The sequence below is a fragment of the Phytophthora sojae genome (assembly GCF_000149755.1).
Source record: "Phytophthora sojae unplaced genomic scaffold PHYSOscaffold_1, whole genome shotgun sequence".
Taxonomy (NCBI): domain Eukaryota; phylum Oomycota; class Peronosporomycetes; order Peronosporales; family Peronosporaceae; genus Phytophthora; species Phytophthora sojae.
This window is the reverse complement of record NW_009258115.1, coordinates 5,195,003-5,214,274: the sequence shown is the minus strand read 5'-3', so window position 1 is coordinate 5,214,274 and position 19,272 is coordinate 5,195,003. Positions and strand designations below refer to the sequence as shown.

Sequence of the window (19,272 nt, the reverse complement as noted above, 5' to 3'; positions counted from 1 at the left end):
CAACGCTTGGCCTGGTCTCGCCGACGGCCTCAGCTCCGGTCAGCTCGGCTCGGCGCGCACCAATTTCTTTGGTGTTCTCGCTGGGCGGACCACGAGTCGATCTCCTGGACGAGTCGCAGATCCATTACTCGCACAAGCTCACCACGAAACACCTCGTAAGTAATCCACCGCGAGCGCTGGCCGGCCGGCGGCGGCGGCCGCTTTCTTATTTCGCGGTTTCAGTGGGGCTGATTTAATAGGGAGGGCGGTTTTGGTGGGGCACAACTTGACACACTCGGCTCCGACACCCGCCTCCGCCCGTTCAATTAGGAATCCCGCTTTGGGCGCCGCGGCCGGGTGCGCGGGGACAGCCCGATCGCGCCATGGCATGTATCAGCGCGGGTTGACGGCAAATGACGGGGCTGTCCTCGCGGCGAACGGCTGCTACAACTTGCGTCCAGCGACCTCCACGTCAAGTCGCCAGAGAGGGATTCACTTCGTCCCCCCGCGCGTGCTCGCTTGAACCAGCAGCGCGCCATCCGGCGTAGAGGACAAGGACGCAGCCAAATCCAAAAGCTGGCAAATTTGCTCGTCGCGCATGCAGCTGCTGGAGACGCCCCGACCATGCGGTTGACCTGGTTTGGTCCTGAGTTGTGTGGCGCTCTGAGCGCTGCAGCGCCTGGCGGCACCCAGCAGACGGCCTGAGACCGCGCAGGCACGTGGCGTCAACGCTAAAGTGGTGCGAGCTCTGAGTAGGTCGGTGGGTGGGTGGGTGATCTCTGCATCCTAGCCAACCACCACCGAGTGCGAGCAGCGTCTCTCCGGAACGTTGCCTTCACGGCCTGGGGCCTGCAAGCGAGCAGCTCCACGTGAGCCGAGCACTGCGGGCAGCCGGAGCTTGGATGGGCAGCGTACGTTGCCTTCTACGACGGGCGCGAACAGCGGAGTTGCGCACGCACATGCAACCAATACGCGCAACAAAGTGCAAGGAGCATCCTCTTGCGTCGAGAGGCTTCCTCGCGCGCGCGCTGGCGCTGCAACCTCCGACCATTGCCTTCGCTCCTCTGGACTTTCGAGGCGCTCGGTTGCTTCGCGCGCATCGGATGCGAGCCGCCGTCACACGAGCACTGCGTCCAACGTTCGGCCAGTGCAAGTTGAAGCCATTAGTCATCGCGCCGTTTCGTGCGTACACTTCAGCTCGGGTGTGCCACGCCATGTTGATGTAGACCACACCTGGCAGAGTGCTTGCTCGACTTCAACTTTGCCAACCAATTGCCGATCGGCGCCACGCCGAGGCACAGTAGGCTTCGTCTCGATGATGCGGTTGTACAGTCGAGAGTTGATGCCCGAGTGACAAGCACGGTGGTCGCACAGCGATGCGGAGAATAAACTTTTATTCCTGCTCGATCAAACTCGTCGTCGCTGGTGTCCTGTGGAGTTGTGTACATTTGATGCAATAAGAGGTCATACCTTCAAAGGGTGTGACAGGATCTACTTCTACCTGGTCGAGTGTGTATCTGATGGTGCTCAAGGCACTGCTCGTTGGGGAGGAGGAGGAGGTGATGCTGCTGCTGGAGTATGACTTTACGGCCCCATATTTTTTGCTGTTGGCCTTGATTCAGCTGCGCGCCGTGTTGCTCAAGATCGAGTTCTCGGATGTGGCCGCGGCCATCACCACCAGACTTTCGCTCGCCGACGGCGTGCCGTTGCTTCTTCTGTCGTAGTATGATGCTGCTCTTCTTCATGCCAGCCAGGGATGTCTACGCCACCCGAACCTCATTCCGGTAGGCGTTGGTGAATTGCTCTTTGCACGTCAAAGCACCACCAGTCCACGATGCTAGCCTGGGGGCATCACGATAGCGGACAAGCAGACAATGCTGCTACCGTTGCTGCTGCTGGAGCTTCGCAGACCTTCTGAAGGCCTGCCCTAGCTACGCGGTAGGAGCTCCGCACCCAACCTTACTACTAAGGGAAATGGCCAATCTCGGGCCGATTGCCAATTAAGGGCTGATTCTTTTGACCAGTAAATGCTCCGCACCCAATCTTGCTACTAAGCTTATTACAAGTACTTGAAAGTGCTTGAACGAACACGTGTGTGCAACACATTGCTTCTTTGACGACACAATGCATTCGCTATATTGGTGGCGAACGAGCAGGTAGCGCGAGACACCGCGCTTTCTAGCCATAGACTATGTATGACTCATAGTCGCTCTTGATGCCTTCCTCGGCAGGACAGCAGGCTCATCGGAATCCAATGAACCTCTAAGACTAAGATCCGATTTGGATCGCTCTCGCCATTGAGGCTCGTGGCCGTGCTTGATCTTCTTGAGCACGCCGGGGTGCTCGACCGAGAATAAAGTGCTGCGATCACAGTGGTGGTCTCGTCGATTTGCAGCGTTGACACGCACCCTTGAACAGCTGCTGTCGTCGCCATCGTCGCCATCATGGACCGTGATTCACAGTTGACACCGTCGGACTTCGGCACACTCGCACTCGCCACGTCACAACGAATTGTCGTCCATAATGGCGCCCAGCTCGCCGCCGTCCAAGGGCCGCAAGCCTGCGACCACCTCCCCCTGGCACCTTCGCAGCAGCTCGTGGTTGTTCGGGGCGCTACTGGCCGTCGCCGTAGCAACGCTTGCGCGTGACCCGAAGACTCTGCATCTCGCGGTGCGTCGCGCTCTGCTGGATGGAAACTTGACAGCCGCGTTATATGGCCAAGCCGACGATGCAGTGGACTGTAACGCTGCGCACCAATACCTGACGGACGTCATGCCCATCAAGGGCTTCCATGTGCTGTGTATTGAAGCGCCGACACCTGACACGCTCAAGGTGACGGGCTTCAAGGATGGAATGCACGCCAACAGCTCGGTGGACACGACCACGGATTTCGACGAGTTCGCGCGCGCCGTGGAGGACGAGATGCTGCAGTTTCCCAGGCCCAATGACGAGTACGCGTTGAAATACAAGCAGCCAGCGGCGTACTTTTCCCCAGACGGCGAGAGGCTGGACAAGAACACCACTATACTGCAGAACCGCATCGTGTTCCTGTTCGAAGGCGGACAGTTCATCTGGCCAGGCATTCGCATCGGTCACAAGAGTAAGTGTTGATGACCGATTCATGTGCTGAGTCGAAACTAACGTTTTGCTGCTGCTATAGCGCTCGTGAAGAACACCTTCGGTCGTGGAGATCTCGTGATGGAGACGATCAGTATGACCCCCCTCGTGTTCAGCGTGGAAGAGTTTCTGCGAGATGACGAAATTGATGTCGTCTTGGAGCTGTCGATGCCGCACTTGGCACCTTCGGGCGTGACGCTGCAGGATGGCCACGAGAACCGCCCAGCCACGGACTGGCGCACAAGCACGACATATTGGCTTGAGTCATCCAGTCACCCAGTGGTGCAAGACATTGACAAACGCACGGCTGACCTCGTCAAGGTACCGATTAGCCACCAGGAGTCCGTCCAAGTGCTGCGCTACGAGCACACGCAGCATTATGATCAGCACCTCGACTACTTCTCGGTCAAACGCCACCGCAACTCCGCCGACGTGCTCAAAAAGATCGAGCACGGCTACAAGAACCGCATGATCACAGTCTTCTGGTACATGTCGGACGTGGCCAAGGGAGGCCACACCAACTTTGCGCGTGCTGGTGGCCTGCCGCCCCCGCCTACCAACAAGGGCTGCACGCAGGGTCTCAGTGTCGTCCCGAAGAAGCGCAAGGTCGTCGTGTTCTACAGCATGCTGCCGAATGGCGAGGGCGATCCGATGAGTCTGCACGCAGGCTGTCCTGTCGAGGAAGGCATCAAGATGTCGGGCAACAAGTGGGTCTGGAACAAGCCGCGCAGTGACTATGACTAGATGCACGGTGCTTCGCTTTTCATGTTGCATGTGCTACCTGCTCGTTCGCCACCAATATAGCGAATGCATTGTGTCGTCAAAGAAGCAATGTGTTGCACACACGTGTTCGTTCAAGCACTTTCAAGTACTTGTAATAAGCTTAGTAGCAAGATTGGGTGCGGAGCATTTACTGGTCAAAAGAATCAGCCCTTAATTGGCAATCGGCCCGAGATTGGCCATTTCCCTTAGTAGTAAGGTTGGGTGCGGAGCTCCTACCGCGTAGCTAGGGCAGGCCTTCAGAAGGTCTGCGAAGCTCCAGCAGCAGCAACGGTAGCAGCATTGTCTGCTTGTCCGCTATCGTGATGCCCCCAGGCTAGCATCGTGGACTGGTGGTGCTTTGACGTGCAAAGAGCAATTCACCAACGCCTACCGGAATGAGGTTCGGGTGGCGTAGACATCCCTGGCTGGCATGAAGAAGAGCAGCATCATACTACGACAGAAGAAGCAACGGCACGCCGTCGGCGAGCGAAAGTCTGGTGGTGATGGCCGCGGCCACATCCGAGAACTCGATCTTGAGCAACACGGCGCGCAGCTGAATCAAGGCCAACAGCAAAAAATATGGGGCCGTAAAGTCATACTCCAGCAGCAGCATCACCTCCTCCTCCTCCCCAACGAGCAGTGCCTTGAGCACCATCAGATACACACTCGACCAGGTAGAAGTAGATCCTGTCACACCCTTTGAAGGTATGACCTCTTATTGCATCAAATGTACACAACTCCACAGGACACCAGCGACGACGAGTTTGATCGAGCAGGAATAAAAGTTTATTCTCCGCATCGCTGTGCGACCACCGTGCTTGTCACTCGGGCATCAACTCTCGACTGTACAACCGCATCATCGAGACGAAGCCTACTGTGCCTCGGCGTGGCGCCGATCGGCAATTGGTTGGCAAAGTTGAAGTCGAGCAAGCACTCTGCCAGGTGTGGTCTACATCAACATGGCGTGGCACACCCGAGCTGAAGTGTACGCACGAAACGGCGCGATGACTAATGGCTTCAACTTGCACTGGCCGAACGTTGGACGCAGTGCTCGTGTGACGGCGGCTCGCATCCGATGCGCGCGAAGCAACCGAGCGCCTCGAAAGTCCAGAGGAGCGAAGGCAATGGTCGGAGGTTGCAGCGCCAGCGCGCGCGCGAGGAAGCCTCTCGACGCAAGAGGATGCTCCTTGCACTTTGTTGCGCGTATTGGTTGCATGTGCGTGCGCAACTCCGCTGTTCGCGCCCGTCGTAGAAGGCAACGTACGCTGCTCATCCAAGCTCCGGCTGCCCGCAGTGCTCGGCTCACGTGGAGCTGCTCGCTTGCAGGCCCCAGGCCGTGAAGGCAACGTTCCGGAGAGACGCTGCTCGCACTCGGTGGTGGTTGGCTAGGATGCAGAGATCACCCACCCACCCACCGACCTACTCAGAGCTCGCACCACTTTAGCGTTGACGCCACGTGCCTGCGCGGTCTCAGGCCGTCTGCTGGGTGCCGCCAGGCGCTGCAGCGCTCAGAGCGCCACACAACTCAGGACCAAACCAGGTCAACCGCATGGTCGGGGCGTCTCCAGCAGCTGCATGCGCGACGAGCAAATTTGCCAGCTTTTGGATTTGGCTGCGTCCTTGTCCTCTACGCCGGATGGCGCGCTGCTGGTTCAAGCGAGCACGCGCGGGGGGACGAAGTGAATCCCTCTCTGGCGACTTGACGTGGAGGTCGCTGGACGCAAGTTGTAGCAGCCGTTCGCCGCGAGGACAGCCCCGTCATTTGCCGTCAACCCGCGCTGATACATGCCATGGCGCGATCGGGCTGTCCCCGCGCACCCGGCCGCGGCGCCCAAAGCGGGATTCCTAATTGAACGGGCGGAGGCGGGTGTCGGAGCCGAGTGTGTCAAGTTGTGCCCCACCAAAACCGCCCTCCCTATTAAATCAGCCCCACTGAAACCGCGAAATAAGAAAGCGGCCGCCGCCGCCGGCCGGCCAGCGCTCGCGGTGGATTACTTACGAGGTGTTTCGTGGTGAGCTTGTGCGAGTAATGGATCTGCGACTCGTCCAGGAGATCGACTCGTGGTCCGCCCAGCGAGAACACCAAAGAAATTGGTGCGCGCCGAGCCGAGCTGACCGGAGCTGAGGCCGTCGGCGAGACCAGGCCAAGCGTTGCATTGCAGACATGGCTACTCGTTATCAGGGACGGTTTCCACCAGTATCTTTCGACTGACAGAAGCCGTTAGCGCTATCACCCACGCGTATCCAACGACGAAACGTCCAGCGTGGTCCGGATATAATAGTACGCGGCGGCGATGGCGACGGCGGCAGCAGCACCGGTGCGACCTGTACCGGAGCGATCTCTTGGTGAGCTCGTTTGGCGCGCTAATGGATAACACGGCAGCATAGCGCGCAGAGTAGCTCCGAACGGATTTTATCCAGCCTGCATGCCATCCTGCTGTCGGTCTGCCTCAGCGTGACTGCAATTGTAGGGCCCCTAATACTAATAGTTGATCCCACGGCAGCCGCGCCACGATGCAAGAGACCGCTCCAAGCGGGCCCACGCTGTGACCGCTCCGGCCAAAGCCGGCGTGCCGAGCTTGGATTCCCCCCCCCTTTCGTCGCGGCAGCTTCAGCAAAAGGGAAATATCGATCGCGGTGGGGCTGGCAATCAGAGGTCTACTGCTTCAACACTGCACTCGTCAACACACCGCGACGCTTCGGGTCCCTTCCCGTTACTTAAAGACGCTACTTCACGATCGGTTCAACTTAAGTTCGCAACACTAAATAAGGTAGTGATGGTGTGGCGCATTTGCGCACCACAGGAATGTTTGCCAACGAGCTCATTTAGCCGCTTCGGAGTCACGCCGTAGCAGCACCCCGTCGTTCGTTAACGCGTTCACCATGGTGTTTGGATCGATGCGCCACGCCGCTCAGCAGCTCCGCCAGTCGGCCAAGACCGCGTCCACTCGCCGCGCTGCTGTCTCGGCGTCTGCCTCTTTTGCTAGTGCCCCTCGCGCCGCGCCGGCGTTCGTGCAGACTCGTGTCAATGCTGCGTCCATCGCTGCCCAGCTGCAGCACGTGCAGGCGGACCCTACGGGCGTCGTCGCTGGCATCGCCATCGTTGGAGCCCTGATTGGCGTGGGCAAGATGTGGTGGGACGCCTCGTCGTCGCCGTCCGTCGCCGCGGAGCCTCTGGCGTTCCAGGAGCTCTCGCAGGCGGAGATCGCGCTCTTCTTCGCGGACCTCACGGATGCTGTCAAGGAGCTGTTCGTAAGTGGTCTGCAGAGGGATAGTGCTGTTATATCGATGAGAATCGAGTCTGATGTGGTGCTGTTTCTTGTTGGCGTGGCCAGAAACGACTGCCGGAGCTCGATACGGCGCTCCGCCAGCACCTGAAGGACAGCAACCAGCAGCTCAGTGACGATGAGTTCAAGCAGGTTATTCTGCAGAACCTGTACCAGGCGATGGAGAGTGTTGAGCAGGCGATTGTTGCCCAGCGTCAGTGGAGCCGTCAGAGCCTGGAGTTCGCGCTCGAAAAGTTCGCTCAGGACCCTGAGATTATCAATCTGCAGGAGGAACTGAACAACCTCATGCAAACGTAAGCGGGCCTGATTGAATTGGTGCACGTTGAATAGCGTGGTGGATACTGACTCTTGGTATTTGGTGCATAGCGTGTTCCCTGCGCCGGAGGCTGTGGAGATCCCCGCGGACCTTACTGCCGACAAGACAGTCGCGATTCTGAGGGAGATGGTCGCAGGCATGGAGAAGGCCATGGCGGACATGCTCGCCCACGCTCGGTCAGAGGGCATCACTGACGTCATGAAGGCCATGGAGGAGTTTCAGAGCCTCTATGTGGAGCATGTCGAGCAGATGACGCAAGCTCAGATGAAGGCCAACGGCATCTCGCAGCAGGTATGCTTTTCAAAGTGATTACTGAGAGCGTTCTCAAGAAGAGTTTTGTGACATATATCGCTTTTAATGCGCTATCGTACTGCAGGCTTTCACGGCTGCTCTTCAGAAGTACCACACCGAAAACGAGCAGTTCCGGCAACAGGTGGAGCAGATCTACGCTCAGCAGGCGAAGGCGTACGTTGTTCCTGCAATTTTTGCATACTCGAGTGGAGCTCTGTCCTAACGCAGAACTCTTGTACTGTGTGGTTATTCGTCTGCAGCTTCAAGAAGATGGGTCTGCCTGTTGAGGAGTCTCAGTAACAGTACACCTTACTGAGTCCTTACTTAGAGGGAAATAGCTGCGTGCAGATCAAAGCTTTGTGTGCTGTAGAGTGACTCTATTAGAGTCTTCCTTTGAAGGAACGGTGTGCAGTTTGGCGCACTAAATAGAAACACCGAGCTGTGATGTGTACGATAGGCAAGTCAGGCTACGCGGTCAATGGATCAACATGAGAATGTTTCAATTAGGCAATCACGTTAGCGTCCATTCTGACGCTCTCCTACAACTTGCAGTAGCGATGACACCTTACTGTGCACGGCTGTACTGTTCCTAGAAGACCTGTCATGCACAACAATCCACTACAAATGCAATCTGAGTAAGGAACGCGGGTCGATTGTTTGAAGAAGCAGCAAGAGTTGTCCGTCTTGTTGATTTCGCTTAGGTCACCCCGCGCGTTGCCACGCGAGGATCATCGTCCACCACAATAATGCCAGAATCTCAGCAATCCCCACGAGGGAACAAAGCCAGAAGTCGTTACCCAGCAGCAAATTACTTGCCGCCAAGGATGCCGACGGTCGTGCCACGACGGCCGGTGGTCTTGGTGTGCTGGCCGCGCACCTTGAGGCCCCACCAGTGACGCAGACCACGGTGAGCGTAGATCTTCTTGAGGCGCTCGTAGTCCTCGCGCCACTTGCCCTGCAGGTTGTTGGCCACGACCTGCGAGTGCTTGCCCGTCTTGAAGTCCTTCTGTCTGTTCAGGAACCACACGGGGATCTTGAACTGCAGCGGGTTCTGGATGATGGCCACGACGCGCTCGATCTCGTCGTTGGTCAGCTCACCGGCACGCTTGGTGATGTCCACCTCGGCCTTCTTGCAGACCATGATGGAGAAACGGCGGCCCACACCCTGGATGGCGGTCAGAGCGACCCACACCTTGCGGCGACCATCAATGTTGGTGTTGAGAATACGCAGAATGTGCTGGAAGTCCGGTCCGATGACAAGCGACTGAATGACACAACACGATCCAGTTAGCGACTTCTGTGCCGACGTGCTGCATTCGATCGTTGATCCTGTCAACAGGGTCGCGTAGAGAGGGAGGTGCGGGCGGCGTTGTGGGCGAGACAAGCGTCGCGATAATCTGTGCCTAATGCTGGAGGAGAAGTTGTCCCTGCTACTTCTGCGCTGATGCTGGAAGTTCTGCTGCGCTGCGCCGCGTTGCTAGCTTTCCTGCCTGTGCGCTCGCGTGCTTGCCCATATTGCCTGCCTGGCTGCCTCCCTCTGTGGCTCCTCCGTGTGATCAGGCGCCTCCTCGGCTAGGAGCGGGACACTTACCATGGTTAACGAATGCTTTTGCTTCTGGCGGTGGGAACAAAGTGGAAGGCTTTGGGCTCCCAAGGGCGTGGCTGGCTGGCTCAAAGCCGATGGTCACTTGAGTTCACTATGGCCTTGCAAATGACTGGCAGTCGGGACTCGGCGTCGAGCGCAGCCAGTAAAAATGCTCGGTTGAGTTTTACCCAATCGACGAGCTTAGACCCCGTATTTTCAACCACTTGCGTGAAACCTTTGCGTTTTGATATCCTCTGCATGCTGGAAATAGGTATCACAGGTACTACTCGAATACAAGCCTCCTGCGCCCTCTATTGGAAGCGACAGCAAGATCCCCCCTCTTCGCCCCAAAGATTTCCGCGAAGCTCCAGGGCGACTAAGGACGACATGAGCGACTTCCGCCGCACGCAGAACACCTTCGGGGACGCCTTCCCGACCGACGAGCAGCTGCACGGAGGCTTCAGCTTCGACAACTGCCGCCGCAACGAGCTGCTGCTGAGCCAGTCGGGCGGCAAGCAGAAGCTGAAGGCCACCAAGACCGGCACCACCATCGTCGGCGTCGTCTACAAGGCAGGCCCGCGGCGACAATCCCAATGCATTAAATGGATCGTTGCTAAGTATTTATTATGTTGCCAATGATTTTATTGTTATAGGATGGCGTGGTGCTGGGCGCCGACACGCGCTCGACGGGCGGCTCCATCGTGATGGACAAGAACTGCGAGAAGATCCACTACATCGCGCCCAACATTTACTGCTGCGGCGCCGGCACGGCCGCCGACACGGAGAACACCACAGCACTCATCTCGTCGCAGCTGGAGCTGCACCGCCTCGTATGTCGTTGTTGCAGTTGCAGAAAGATCTAGATGCTTTATTTGGTTGAAGTGGAGCGATCTAACGGCTTCGCTTTAATTGTGCTCTGCAGAACACGGACACGCAGTCGCGCGTGGTCACGGCCATGACGCTGCTGAAGCGCATGCTGTTCCAGTACCAGGGCTACATCTCGGCGGCGCTGGTTCTCGGCGGCGTCGATGTCACGGGCCCGCACCTCTACACGATCCACCCGCACGGAAGGTTCGCCTTGGGGCCAGGTTGATGGAAAAAAATCTCTGGACAAAGTTATTGATGTCGCTCCGGTGTGTTGTTTGTGCGCAGTACGGATAAGCTGCCTTTCGTGACTATGGGCTCGGGTAGTCTGGCGGCCATGTCGGTCTTCGAGCACGGCTACAAGGACGACATGACGGTACGAGTACCGTAGTGCTGCACTTTTGTTGATGTGAACAGCATGTATGCTGATCTGAATGTGTTCGTCTGGAGTTCAGGAGGACGACGCCAAGAAGCTGGTTCAGGAGGCCATTCTGGCCGGTATTTTCAACGACCTGGGCTCGGGCAGCAACGTGGACGTGACGACCATCAAGAAGGTCAACGGCAAGGTGGAAGTGATCAAGGAGTTTAACTGTATCAAGCCCAACGAGGTGTCCGAGCTGCGCTCGCAGATCAACCGGGACATCGTCACGCACATCCCGCGCGGAGCTACTCGTACGTGTTTTCTAAATTTTATCGCGAAGACGATGAAGGTGCTCATTTTCGATATAATTTTTTGCTGTCTTTAGGTGTGCTGAGCTCTAAGACAGAGCTATTCCCTGCCAACATTGTTGTCGAGGAGGCCACGCCCATGGAACTGTAGACGCAGGCTGTTGCTTGACTGGCATTTCGACGCGATATGCGGCCGAAATGGCTAATTGCAAAAGAATAATGCACCTGATTGATTCCTGGCAAACAAGTTTAGCAGCGTTCCGCCCTGGTTGCAGGTCAGCTACGTGTCCACCCTACTCCAACTAACGCTAAAGCTCCGATATGTTCAAGCTCACGAACGCTCAGTCCTCCTCCACCTCAGGCATGATAATGTCTGCAGTCAGCTGCAGCTTCTCTACAATGTCCGTTGGGATAGCGAACGTCGGGTGAATCTGTCGAATCCCTTCATACTCTGGGTGAGCCTCTTTCTCACGCTTGAAGTAGCCGAGCATGCACAGTCCGGCGATGCCGAAGAACGTGTGGAACACATCTGCCACGTTTCCAGGACGGTCGGCAATTCCTCCGTCTTCCGGGTCCTGACACGCCAAAATGAACTGGATGAGCTTCTCCTTGCTGATCCAGTCGAGCTTGCCGATCATGATGAGCGACGAGATGTTCCACCAACTGTAGCACACATCCGCCTGCTTCTCGGGTCGGCCGTTGAGTCCTCCCGAGTCACACTGTCGTTCACAGAGCCACCATCCGAGCAGCTCGTCGTCCACGTATTGCTCCAGTGCGAATCCGAGCGACAACGCCCCCACCGCCGTGAAGATGTGTCCGCCGTGCGACTCGCAGCCCGGGATGTTACCGAAGCCGCCGTCGAAGTTGCGGCACGTGTCGATGTAGGCCATGGCGCCCTCAACGTCCACCAGGTCGAGCTTGTCCAGGATCTTAAGCGCTGACAGCGCGCAGTACGTGAACTTGGTGTCGATCTCCTTCCACTCGTCGCCGGCGAATGAGCCGTCGGGCTGCTGCAGCGACGCCACGTACTGCGCGCATTCCTCGCGCTTGATGTGGTCCAGCGCGCCCAGCATGGCCAGCACCAGCAACGCGTGCAGCGTGTAGAGCAGGTGACGGTCCTGCCCAATGTTGCCCGAGAAGCCTCCATCTGGATGCTCGCACTGCAGCACCCACTCCACGATCTCGGCGGGGTCCATGGCCTCCTCACGACCGAGCAACGCCATGGCCCCCACACCCCAGTAGAGGCCACTCACGCGCATGTGCTCCGTCATGCAGGACTCGAAGTCCTCCTTCTTGTTCTTGAGCCCCACCAGGTACCGCACATGCAGCGCCAGGTCGAACGCCGGCGGCGGCTGCGACTTGCTCTCGTCGTCCGTGCTCATTTCGCGTTGCTTTCGAGCTCGGGATACTTTGATCAACTTTGGGGATATTTGGAGTTTGGATTGACATAAAGCACGTTAAAACGTATTTTAGTAAGCTCGGTTCAAAACGCAAACAATTATCGGTATACCGATTACATGTATATTCTGGTACACACAACCAACGATAAAATCTACTGAATTTTGTTCTTGCGTATATTAATACAATTTATGATTAGAAATCCCGTTTCAAAAAGTGTATTATCGATATACCGGTAAAGAACTGGTACTAATATAATACAAAAACTACGATGAAGTATCAATGGGGCGATCACTACATGTAACAACAGTTTATAGTTTTTTTGCCAAGCTGCCCAAAAATATTCACAGGGTGGGCCCTTGTTGGTTGTATTTTGCTTAGTACTGTATGGTGGCGTCTCAGTCGCGCTGGTCTCCTGCTCTATCGTGTTCGAGGCGGCGTTTAGTTCCTCTTGCGGCTTGATTTCGACGGTGGTGCGAGAGACATCATGTCGTACCGGTCATCCACCATACTGTGCAGGAGAATGTATCGCTCGCGTCCAACGCTGCGTGAGTTGGCCTCGGGGGTGAGTGCCAGGACCTCCTCCATCGTGTACTTGAGCTGCTTCCGATACCGGGGGTTGTTGGCGCACACCGTGTCGATGCCGGCACGACCCTCTTCCATCAGGGCTGACGACATCTCGCGTACCAACGTGAACGGGAGATCCACGGACAGCACCTTCATGGCCTCGTCCCCCCGCGACGAGAAGCTCGACGAGATCCACTTGGACACGCGACGCGTGACTTTCTGCGTGTCGAACTGATAGTTGCGGTAGTTTCTGTCCCTGGATTGGTACTTCGCATCAACCACCCTTACGTCGAAGATAGGCTGCAACGTACTGCCAGATGACGAGTTGCCGCCACCACCGCCATTGCTGTTGTTGCCCCCGCTGTCTCCGAAATGGTTGTTGCCTCGCCCACCACCGGTTGCAGTATCACCATGTGAGTTCTTGCCGAAATTTTCCAACAGCCCGCTGATGTATTCCGGTAGAGCGGTCACGTTCGTCACCACATCGGCTTCGGAATGGCTCTTCACCGCACGGATCTTCACCTGTTGCTTCTCTCGCATCATGTGCTTTTGCACGATCACCATCCAGTGTGCATTTTGCTGTGCGCAGTAGTCCTCCAGGTCTTCCAGGTGCAGCGGCTCTGGGTGCAGATAGTCAGCTCCGATGCCCTGTCCCCACAACAGCGTTGCGATCTGCATTCGAAACAGCATCGTGTCGGACGCCTTGCCTGCTGAGCAAATCAAGACCTTGCGGCCGCCCGTCAGCACCTCTGAGGCCGGGGACTTGAATTCCAGAAGAGTCGGGCACATGCACTCCGCAAGCAAGGATACGATCTTGTCGATGGCAAAGCGCACACCCATCGCAGCGACTGACGAGGCTTTCGCGTACGCTGTCGTGAGCTTGAAGCGCGATATCAGTGCATCATAGCGTCCACCCTCCGCGATAATGATCTGGTTGTCCGTCGCAGCGACCAGCAGTGAAGCGGATTTATCGGCGTTATTGCCACCATACGAGGGTTCATCCAACAAAATAGCCTGGAAGATGAAACCTGACGTGTACCGCTCAGGACGTGGGCTGAGCCCTAAATCCAATCGTGTGCACACTGGGCCCGATAGCTGGAGGAATTGCATGCCTTGCAGAAGCAATCGCAAGGACGTGATGCCCTCGTTTACATCCTTGACAATGCGCCGAAGCTGCGCGTCTCGCTTTTGAATCTGTTTCCGGTCCGCTGAAGAAGACACAGCGCCGGTATCGCCATCCGGCAGTGCGTCGCGGCTCGAAAGAGCCCGATTTTTCGCAAATAACTTCTGCACCTCTAGCTCGATCAAATCCAGCGATGTGAGGCAGTCCTCCGGCAATAGGAAAAATGGTTTTAACGCGTCGATGGCGCTTGCTGGTGCGCCATAGTGTTTCATTCGCTTCGCGACAAACTTCCAGCGTCCAGGTTTCAGGCTTGGAGCTTGCGTGGACGGCGGACCAGCGTGCACGTAGAAGGAAACTTCATTCGAAAGAAGCCGCAGCACCTCACGACGGGCACTGCTTGGAACGCGGCATAGATCAAGAATACCGCGTGTCATCCGGGCGTCGTTGAAGCGTAGATAATAAGAGCCCAAACAGCTCGGCAGCGCTTTGATCACTCCAGACACCACCTCTAGGCCTTCCAGCTCCAAGAAACGGAAAGAACCACCATCATCCCAGATAATGTCGAAATCTGACTCCGTGAACTCGCGTGGATGGCCGCCACCAACACTCTTCCGGTACACTCGGTCAAATTGAAAGCACTTCAGCCGCGAAACGTTGTGTCGTGCTACGAAGCGAGCAAGCCTCTCGGTCAGATCAAACGGAAGCGATACTGAAACACCGTTGCCATCCAGCATCATCGATGCGTTGGGTGGCGCATTAAGAGTGATTCCGTTGAAAGTCTGCTCCGACAATCGCGGCATCAACAGCGGGGTGGACATCTCAACCGCCCCATGGCGCTCAAACACTTTCTGTAAGCAACACAAGAAGATACATCCTTCAGACTCACACTAAACACTTCACCTCGGAGCTCTATAAAAGCTCGTACCTGTAAGACGTTCCTGACATACGTTTTCGTGCGCAACTGAACCTCGTAGCTGCGCATTTTAACCGACTCCAAGTGATCGTAGGTGTAGTCGACATGGTTAAGAGGCTCTTGGGAGACCAGTGCGTCGATAAGCTGTCCGAAAAACTTACCCTGTGGGTTTGCTAGGGTATCCAGCGCCTCACGAAGGTAAGAACCCTCTACTTCGATCTTGGCGGGCAGAAGCGGGCTTGTCAGGAGCTCCTTCGCGTTGGGCCTTTTCGACGGATCACGTTCACATAGCCACAAAATGATTTTTTTGACGTCATCAGAAGCACTGAAAGCTGCTGGCAGCTCGTGTCTTTCTCTTAGCCCGGTGAGTGCCTGTGCACGCTCCATCAAAGTTGTGAATGGCGGCAACCACATCTCAAAGAACATGATTCCAAGCGAGAACAGATCCGCTTTCTGATTGTAGCGCTGGCCCTCTCGTTCCTGTTCAGGTGCTCGATAAAAGGCCGTGCCGACTCCAGCTGTGATACTACCGTCACCCACATCAGCTGATATTGTTGTCATCAGATTGCTATGGTGCTGCACGCTTGATCGGCCGACAACACGCGTGCTCTCGAGGTTCTCCAGCTTCAGCCGGCCGTACAACTCAGCAGCTGATGAACCTGTTGACTCAGATAATATCACGCCAGTTACCGTCTCTCCAGGTGGGGACGAGTCATCGTTGCTGCTGTCATCTTCTATGACCTTGGGGGGACGCACAGCAAGTCCGAAATCGCCGAGCTTCACAGTTCCTTCGGAGTCCAAGAAAACATTGGGCGGCTTGATATCGCGATGGATAATTTCTTGGCGGTGGATATACACAAGCGCTTCCAGGATCTGGCGGAACATTGTCCAGATCTTATCGGGGTCTTTCCATAGTGCACCCTTGTCAATAACCTCTCGAAGAGCGTTGCCCTCGCAAAACTCCATCTGAATATACAATTTTTCAAACTTCCGCTTCTTTTCGGGCACAGCACTTTTGTGACGCAGAGTCTTCCGGTGGTATCCGCTGTCTTCATCATCGCTTGAGTCCTCCATTGGTACTTCCTCCAGCGCCTCCCAGTCAAAACCATCATCCGGATAGCTCTCCGTAGCAAAACGATGTGAGGACAGCTGGAATGAATGGCTGTTGCTACGTAGGCTACGATTCTCGTGGCGGGACGTCGACCATAGTCCTGTACTGCTGCCCATCGTGCCTAGCCAGTCATCTTCGTCCTCGTCTGTAGACGTCATCGGGCCCAATCCATCGTCAACACCAGACGAAAGGCTGGCATCCCCGTACATGTCTTCCTTGCCACCGACTTCATCCCCGCTCAACGATCTCTCCTCATCCCTTAAATCACTGTCCTCAATACTCGAGTCCTCTTCATCATCGCTGGACATTCCACTCTCTCCTTCAATCCACGCCTGGAAGTACCGCACAATATGACGGTGCTGCATCCGCGAAATGGTCTTGACCTCGCGCAAGATCTTCTTCTTCATCGTCTTGTCATCCGGGTCCAGTTTAACCTTCTTCACCGCGTAGAGCTGTCGATCGAGCCGATTCCGTACCTTGACCACTTCACCTCCTCCTCCGCGCCCGAGCAGCCCGAGCTCTTTGAAGTCGCCGTGATACCTCGAATGATACCGTTCCGAAGCTGCAACCGCGTCCAGATCCGACGTGTCTGAGTCGGAATCCGACGGATTCGACGACGTCCCTCCCCGCTTGGAGCTGGCCTCTGTTTGCTGCTCGTAGATACTGGACAAGCTCTCCATGTCGTCTCGACTCTCGTCCTCGCTGCCGCTAAACTCTCCGTCAATGCTGGACCGGTGCCTCCTCCTGCGTCTCCGCCGCGTCTTCTTCATCGTCTCCCGCTTCTTCCTCTCGGCGTCGATCAGCGCCAGAATCTCCTCGTTCTTGGCCTTGGCCTGCTCCTCCTGCTGCTGCAGCAGCGCGTCCTCCGCCTGCTTCTCCCTCGTCTCCCGGTCCTGCTGCCGGGTCATCATCTGGTCGAAGAACGACGACTGGTCCTTGAGGTGGTCCTGGATGAAGTCCGTCGCGAACACCACGAGGTCGTACACGACGGCGTCCCCCAGTTTCTCGAGCGCGAGCTGCTCCATGCCGCGCTGCAGCTTCTGCGTCTCCGTGTCCGATAGCCCGTGCTTGGGCTCCACCGTGATGTTGGGCGGCTGCTTGAGCGGGTACGCGCGCGTCAGGTCGAAGTGCAGCAGCACCTCGGCGGTCGTGGCCGAGCCCGGCGTGGCCTCGCACAGCAGGCGGATGGCGAAGATGTACGTGTAGAGCGGCGTGGAGCTGTGCGTCTCGAGGTCCTGGTCGTAGATGGCCTGCAGCACCTCCAGCTCCTGCGCCTGCAGCTCGCGCGCCTCGGCTAGCGTGGCGGCGTCATAGGCGGCGGCGGGCGGCGCGTCCTGGGCGTCTACAGGGCAGCAAAGCGAGCGGGAAATTTAGCTGGCGAGCAGCGGGAGACGCAGACGCAGCAGCAGCAGTGTACCTCTCTTCTTGCCCTTCTTCCGGCCCATGGACCGGGGCAGGGCGGCGCGCGGGTGGAGGAGACGGTACTTTGGGTTAATGGGTTAATGGAATTTTGGGGATACCCACCCACCCAACACAAAAAAGGAAGGGTTTTATATAACTAGAGGCAAAGCTTTGGTCTGGGAGGACAGTGTAGACTTCATTTGTGTGCAAACGTGGGGTAGGCAAGAATAATGTAACATGAAAATTGGTGGGTGTAGCGCCTATTAAAAAATGGCGAAGTTGCCGTGCAAAAGAAACGAAAGAAGTTAAAGGCGCGGTCATGCATTCCAGCTATACAAATTTACACAAGAAGGATTCATGGGGTTTAGTCAATTTAGAGCGGGCCCAAAACGAAGCCACAGCCATTGGCGCGAACAGACACAGGAAAAAGAGAGCAATCCGTCAGTTGCTATTTCATTGATTTTGAGTAAATTTTAGCTTACAAGAGAAAATACAGCTATCCTAGTTTTGATTTTCCAAATAAATTTCCTAAATTCAAGAACTGCTCACTTCAGTGTGTGGTTCACACTACGGATACAGTCGACATTCTGGGAACAACCAGCCACGAAATGTACATACCTTGTATGTTAAGGTAGCCATAATCTGTGGACTGCGACATTTAGCCTCCCGGCCGCTGAAATAAAATTGGTTAGGCTGTTCAACCAGCTAAAGCTGTCCTCCCAGTAAAAATGTATTAAAGCTTAAGGCTGCAGGAATTGCTGTTTACCCGGCGAGCTGCACAATAGTACGTGTTAGCAGTGATAATGTAAAAAACAGTTAGGCCGTGTAGTTTACCTCGAAGACGTCCACTAGTGCGCTCGGGATACTCACGCCGGAGCACGCGGCGGCGCCCACGCGTCGTCATGTAGTCTCAAATGGACCCTACATACCGAAGCTCGAAGTCGCGGAGGATCTGCGGAGCGAAATGCTCCGCAGGCTCCCAGAAGCCTGCAGCTTCGAATGGATGCTGCGTCAATCGTGAATACAACCGTATTCGCTACGCTCGCTGTAGCAAGTAAGGTAGAGTGAACCATCCATTGGGATTTTCACTTGAAATGGAATACCCACCCCTTTTTACCAACCCACCCGTAAAAACTTAATTACCCATCCACCGGAATGTGGGTTTTTGCCAACACTGGAGACGGCGGGGCCAGGCAAACCAAGTTGCTGTGGTTGCTCGGCGATAATGGATCGTACTTAAGCGGGGTACATTTGGGTCGAGGAACGAGGGTTGAAGTGCTGCAGTATCCTATGCGGATGTTCGAGTTAAGAGATGAAGGTCAATGTGGATATGTTTTTTTGATGCCGACAACTCCTTCAGTCAACTTGGCGGCACCACATTTGTGGCAAGTTCTACGAGGTGAATAGGAGAATCCGCAGCTTGTAGTTCTTACTACAGTTACAAGCTGCGGTCGTGTTGGAGGGCTGAGTTTTTGAGAAGATCGCGTCTGTACGAGTGCGGACGAGGAATCTGCGTTAAAGTATTGGTACGTAGGATACCCGAGTTGGCGGTGATGATGAAGAGATTCGGCGGACAAGGGCCAGTGATGCGGAAGAAGGATCTCACGAATCCTGATACTTATGCTGCAGGGTCATGTATGGATAGGGTTGTCGTTTTCCTTGTGCGATTTAAGCTTACAACAACCATGTTGTCTTTGTCACCATGACGGAAACATTAGAGCTCAGTATGAATGGTGGGCGCTGCAAGCGTATCGTCAGTAGTACTGACTCAGTACCGGTAGGCTGAGCTCACCTACGAGCCCTGACCGGCCCCACAACAAAGATGTCGACGTGCGTGCCGCCATGTTTGTCGCCACGTTTTGGCTAGCCGCCACGAGCTTTCTCCACGC

At 56.0% G+C, this 19,272-nt stretch overlaps 8 protein-coding genes across 8 annotated transcripts; 3 read left to right on the top strand and 5 right to left on the bottom strand.

The window, feature by feature from the left end:
* Positions 1 to 814: 814 nt before the first annotated feature.
* On the bottom strand, positions 815 to 1,195 carry PHYSODRAFT_293675 (hypothetical protein; the record flags this gene model as incomplete). The annotated part of the gene is made up of 1 exon (XM_009517005.1): positions 815 to 1,195. The coding sequence occupies one exon, from the start codon at positions 1,193 to 1,195 to the stop codon at positions 815 to 817; it is 381 nt and encodes a 126-aa protein (XP_009515300.1).
* A 304-nt stretch (positions 1,196 to 1,499) lies between these two features.
* Positions 1,500 to 3,840, top strand: PHYSODRAFT_321730 (hypothetical protein; the record flags this gene model as incomplete). Its single annotated transcript, XM_009517004.1, has 3 exons — positions 1,500 to 1,696; positions 2,514 to 3,079; positions 3,140 to 3,840. 3 exons carry the CDS (start codon positions 1,500 to 1,502, stop codon positions 3,838 to 3,840), a joined length of 1,464 nt encoding a protein of 487 aa, XP_009515299.1.
* A 469-nt stretch (positions 3,841 to 4,309) lies between these two features.
* Positions 4,310 to 6,024, bottom strand: PHYSODRAFT_293673 (hypothetical protein; the record flags this gene model as incomplete). Its single annotated transcript, XM_009517003.1, has 7 exons — positions 4,310 to 4,545; positions 4,734 to 4,807; positions 4,852 to 5,243; positions 5,274 to 5,337; positions 5,381 to 5,572; positions 5,677 to 5,790; positions 5,858 to 6,024. The coding sequence occupies 7 exons, from the start codon at positions 6,022 to 6,024 to the stop codon at positions 4,310 to 4,312; spliced, it is 1,239 nt and encodes a 412-aa protein (XP_009515298.1).
* Positions 6,025 to 6,696: 672 nt separating this feature from the next.
* On the top strand, positions 6,697 to 8,052 carry PHYSODRAFT_349033 (hypothetical protein; the record flags this gene model as incomplete). Its single annotated transcript, XM_009517002.1, has 5 exons — positions 6,697 to 7,110; positions 7,194 to 7,438; positions 7,512 to 7,752; positions 7,838 to 7,926; positions 8,013 to 8,052. Exons 1-5 carry the CDS (start codon positions 6,742 to 6,744, stop codon positions 8,050 to 8,052), a joined length of 984 nt encoding a protein of 327 aa, XP_009515297.1. The 5' UTR covers positions 6,697 to 6,741.
* A 352-nt stretch (positions 8,053 to 8,404) lies between these two features.
* Positions 8,405 to 9,371, bottom strand: PHYSODRAFT_353469 (hypothetical protein). Its single transcript, XM_009517001.1, has 2 exons — positions 9,344 to 9,371; positions 8,405 to 9,016 (listed from the first exon to the last, which is right to left on the bottom strand). Exons 1-2 carry the CDS (start codon positions 9,344 to 9,346, stop codon positions 8,561 to 8,563), a joined length of 459 nt encoding a protein of 152 aa, XP_009515296.1. The 5' UTR covers positions 9,347 to 9,371; the 3' UTR covers positions 8,405 to 8,560.
* A 353-nt stretch (positions 9,372 to 9,724) lies between these two features.
* Positions 9,725 to 11,111, top strand: PHYSODRAFT_554337 (hypothetical protein; the record flags this gene model as incomplete). The annotated part of the gene is made up of 6 exons (XM_009517000.1): positions 9,725 to 9,889; positions 9,991 to 10,167; positions 10,260 to 10,408; positions 10,490 to 10,577; positions 10,657 to 10,873; positions 10,948 to 11,111. The coding sequence occupies 6 exons, from the start codon at positions 9,725 to 9,727 to the stop codon at positions 11,019 to 11,021; spliced, it is 870 nt and encodes a 289-aa protein (XP_009515295.1). The 3' UTR covers positions 11,022 to 11,111.
* A 100-nt stretch (positions 11,112 to 11,211) lies between these two features.
* On the bottom strand, positions 11,212 to 12,252 carry PHYSODRAFT_321725 (hypothetical protein; the record flags this gene model as incomplete). The annotated part of the gene is made up of 1 exon (XM_009516999.1): positions 11,212 to 12,252. The coding sequence occupies one exon, from the start codon at positions 12,250 to 12,252 to the stop codon at positions 11,212 to 11,214; it is 1,041 nt and encodes a 346-aa protein (XP_009515294.1).
* A 457-nt stretch (positions 12,253 to 12,709) lies between these two features.
* On the bottom strand, positions 12,710 to 17,427 carry PHYSODRAFT_321724 (hypothetical protein; the record flags this gene model as incomplete). Its single annotated transcript, XM_009516998.1, has 3 exons — positions 12,710 to 14,806; positions 14,884 to 17,324; positions 17,400 to 17,427. 3 exons carry the CDS (start codon positions 17,425 to 17,427, stop codon positions 12,710 to 12,712), a joined length of 4,566 nt encoding a protein of 1,521 aa, XP_009515293.1.
* Between the last annotated feature and the right edge of the window lie 1,845 nt (positions 17,428 to 19,272).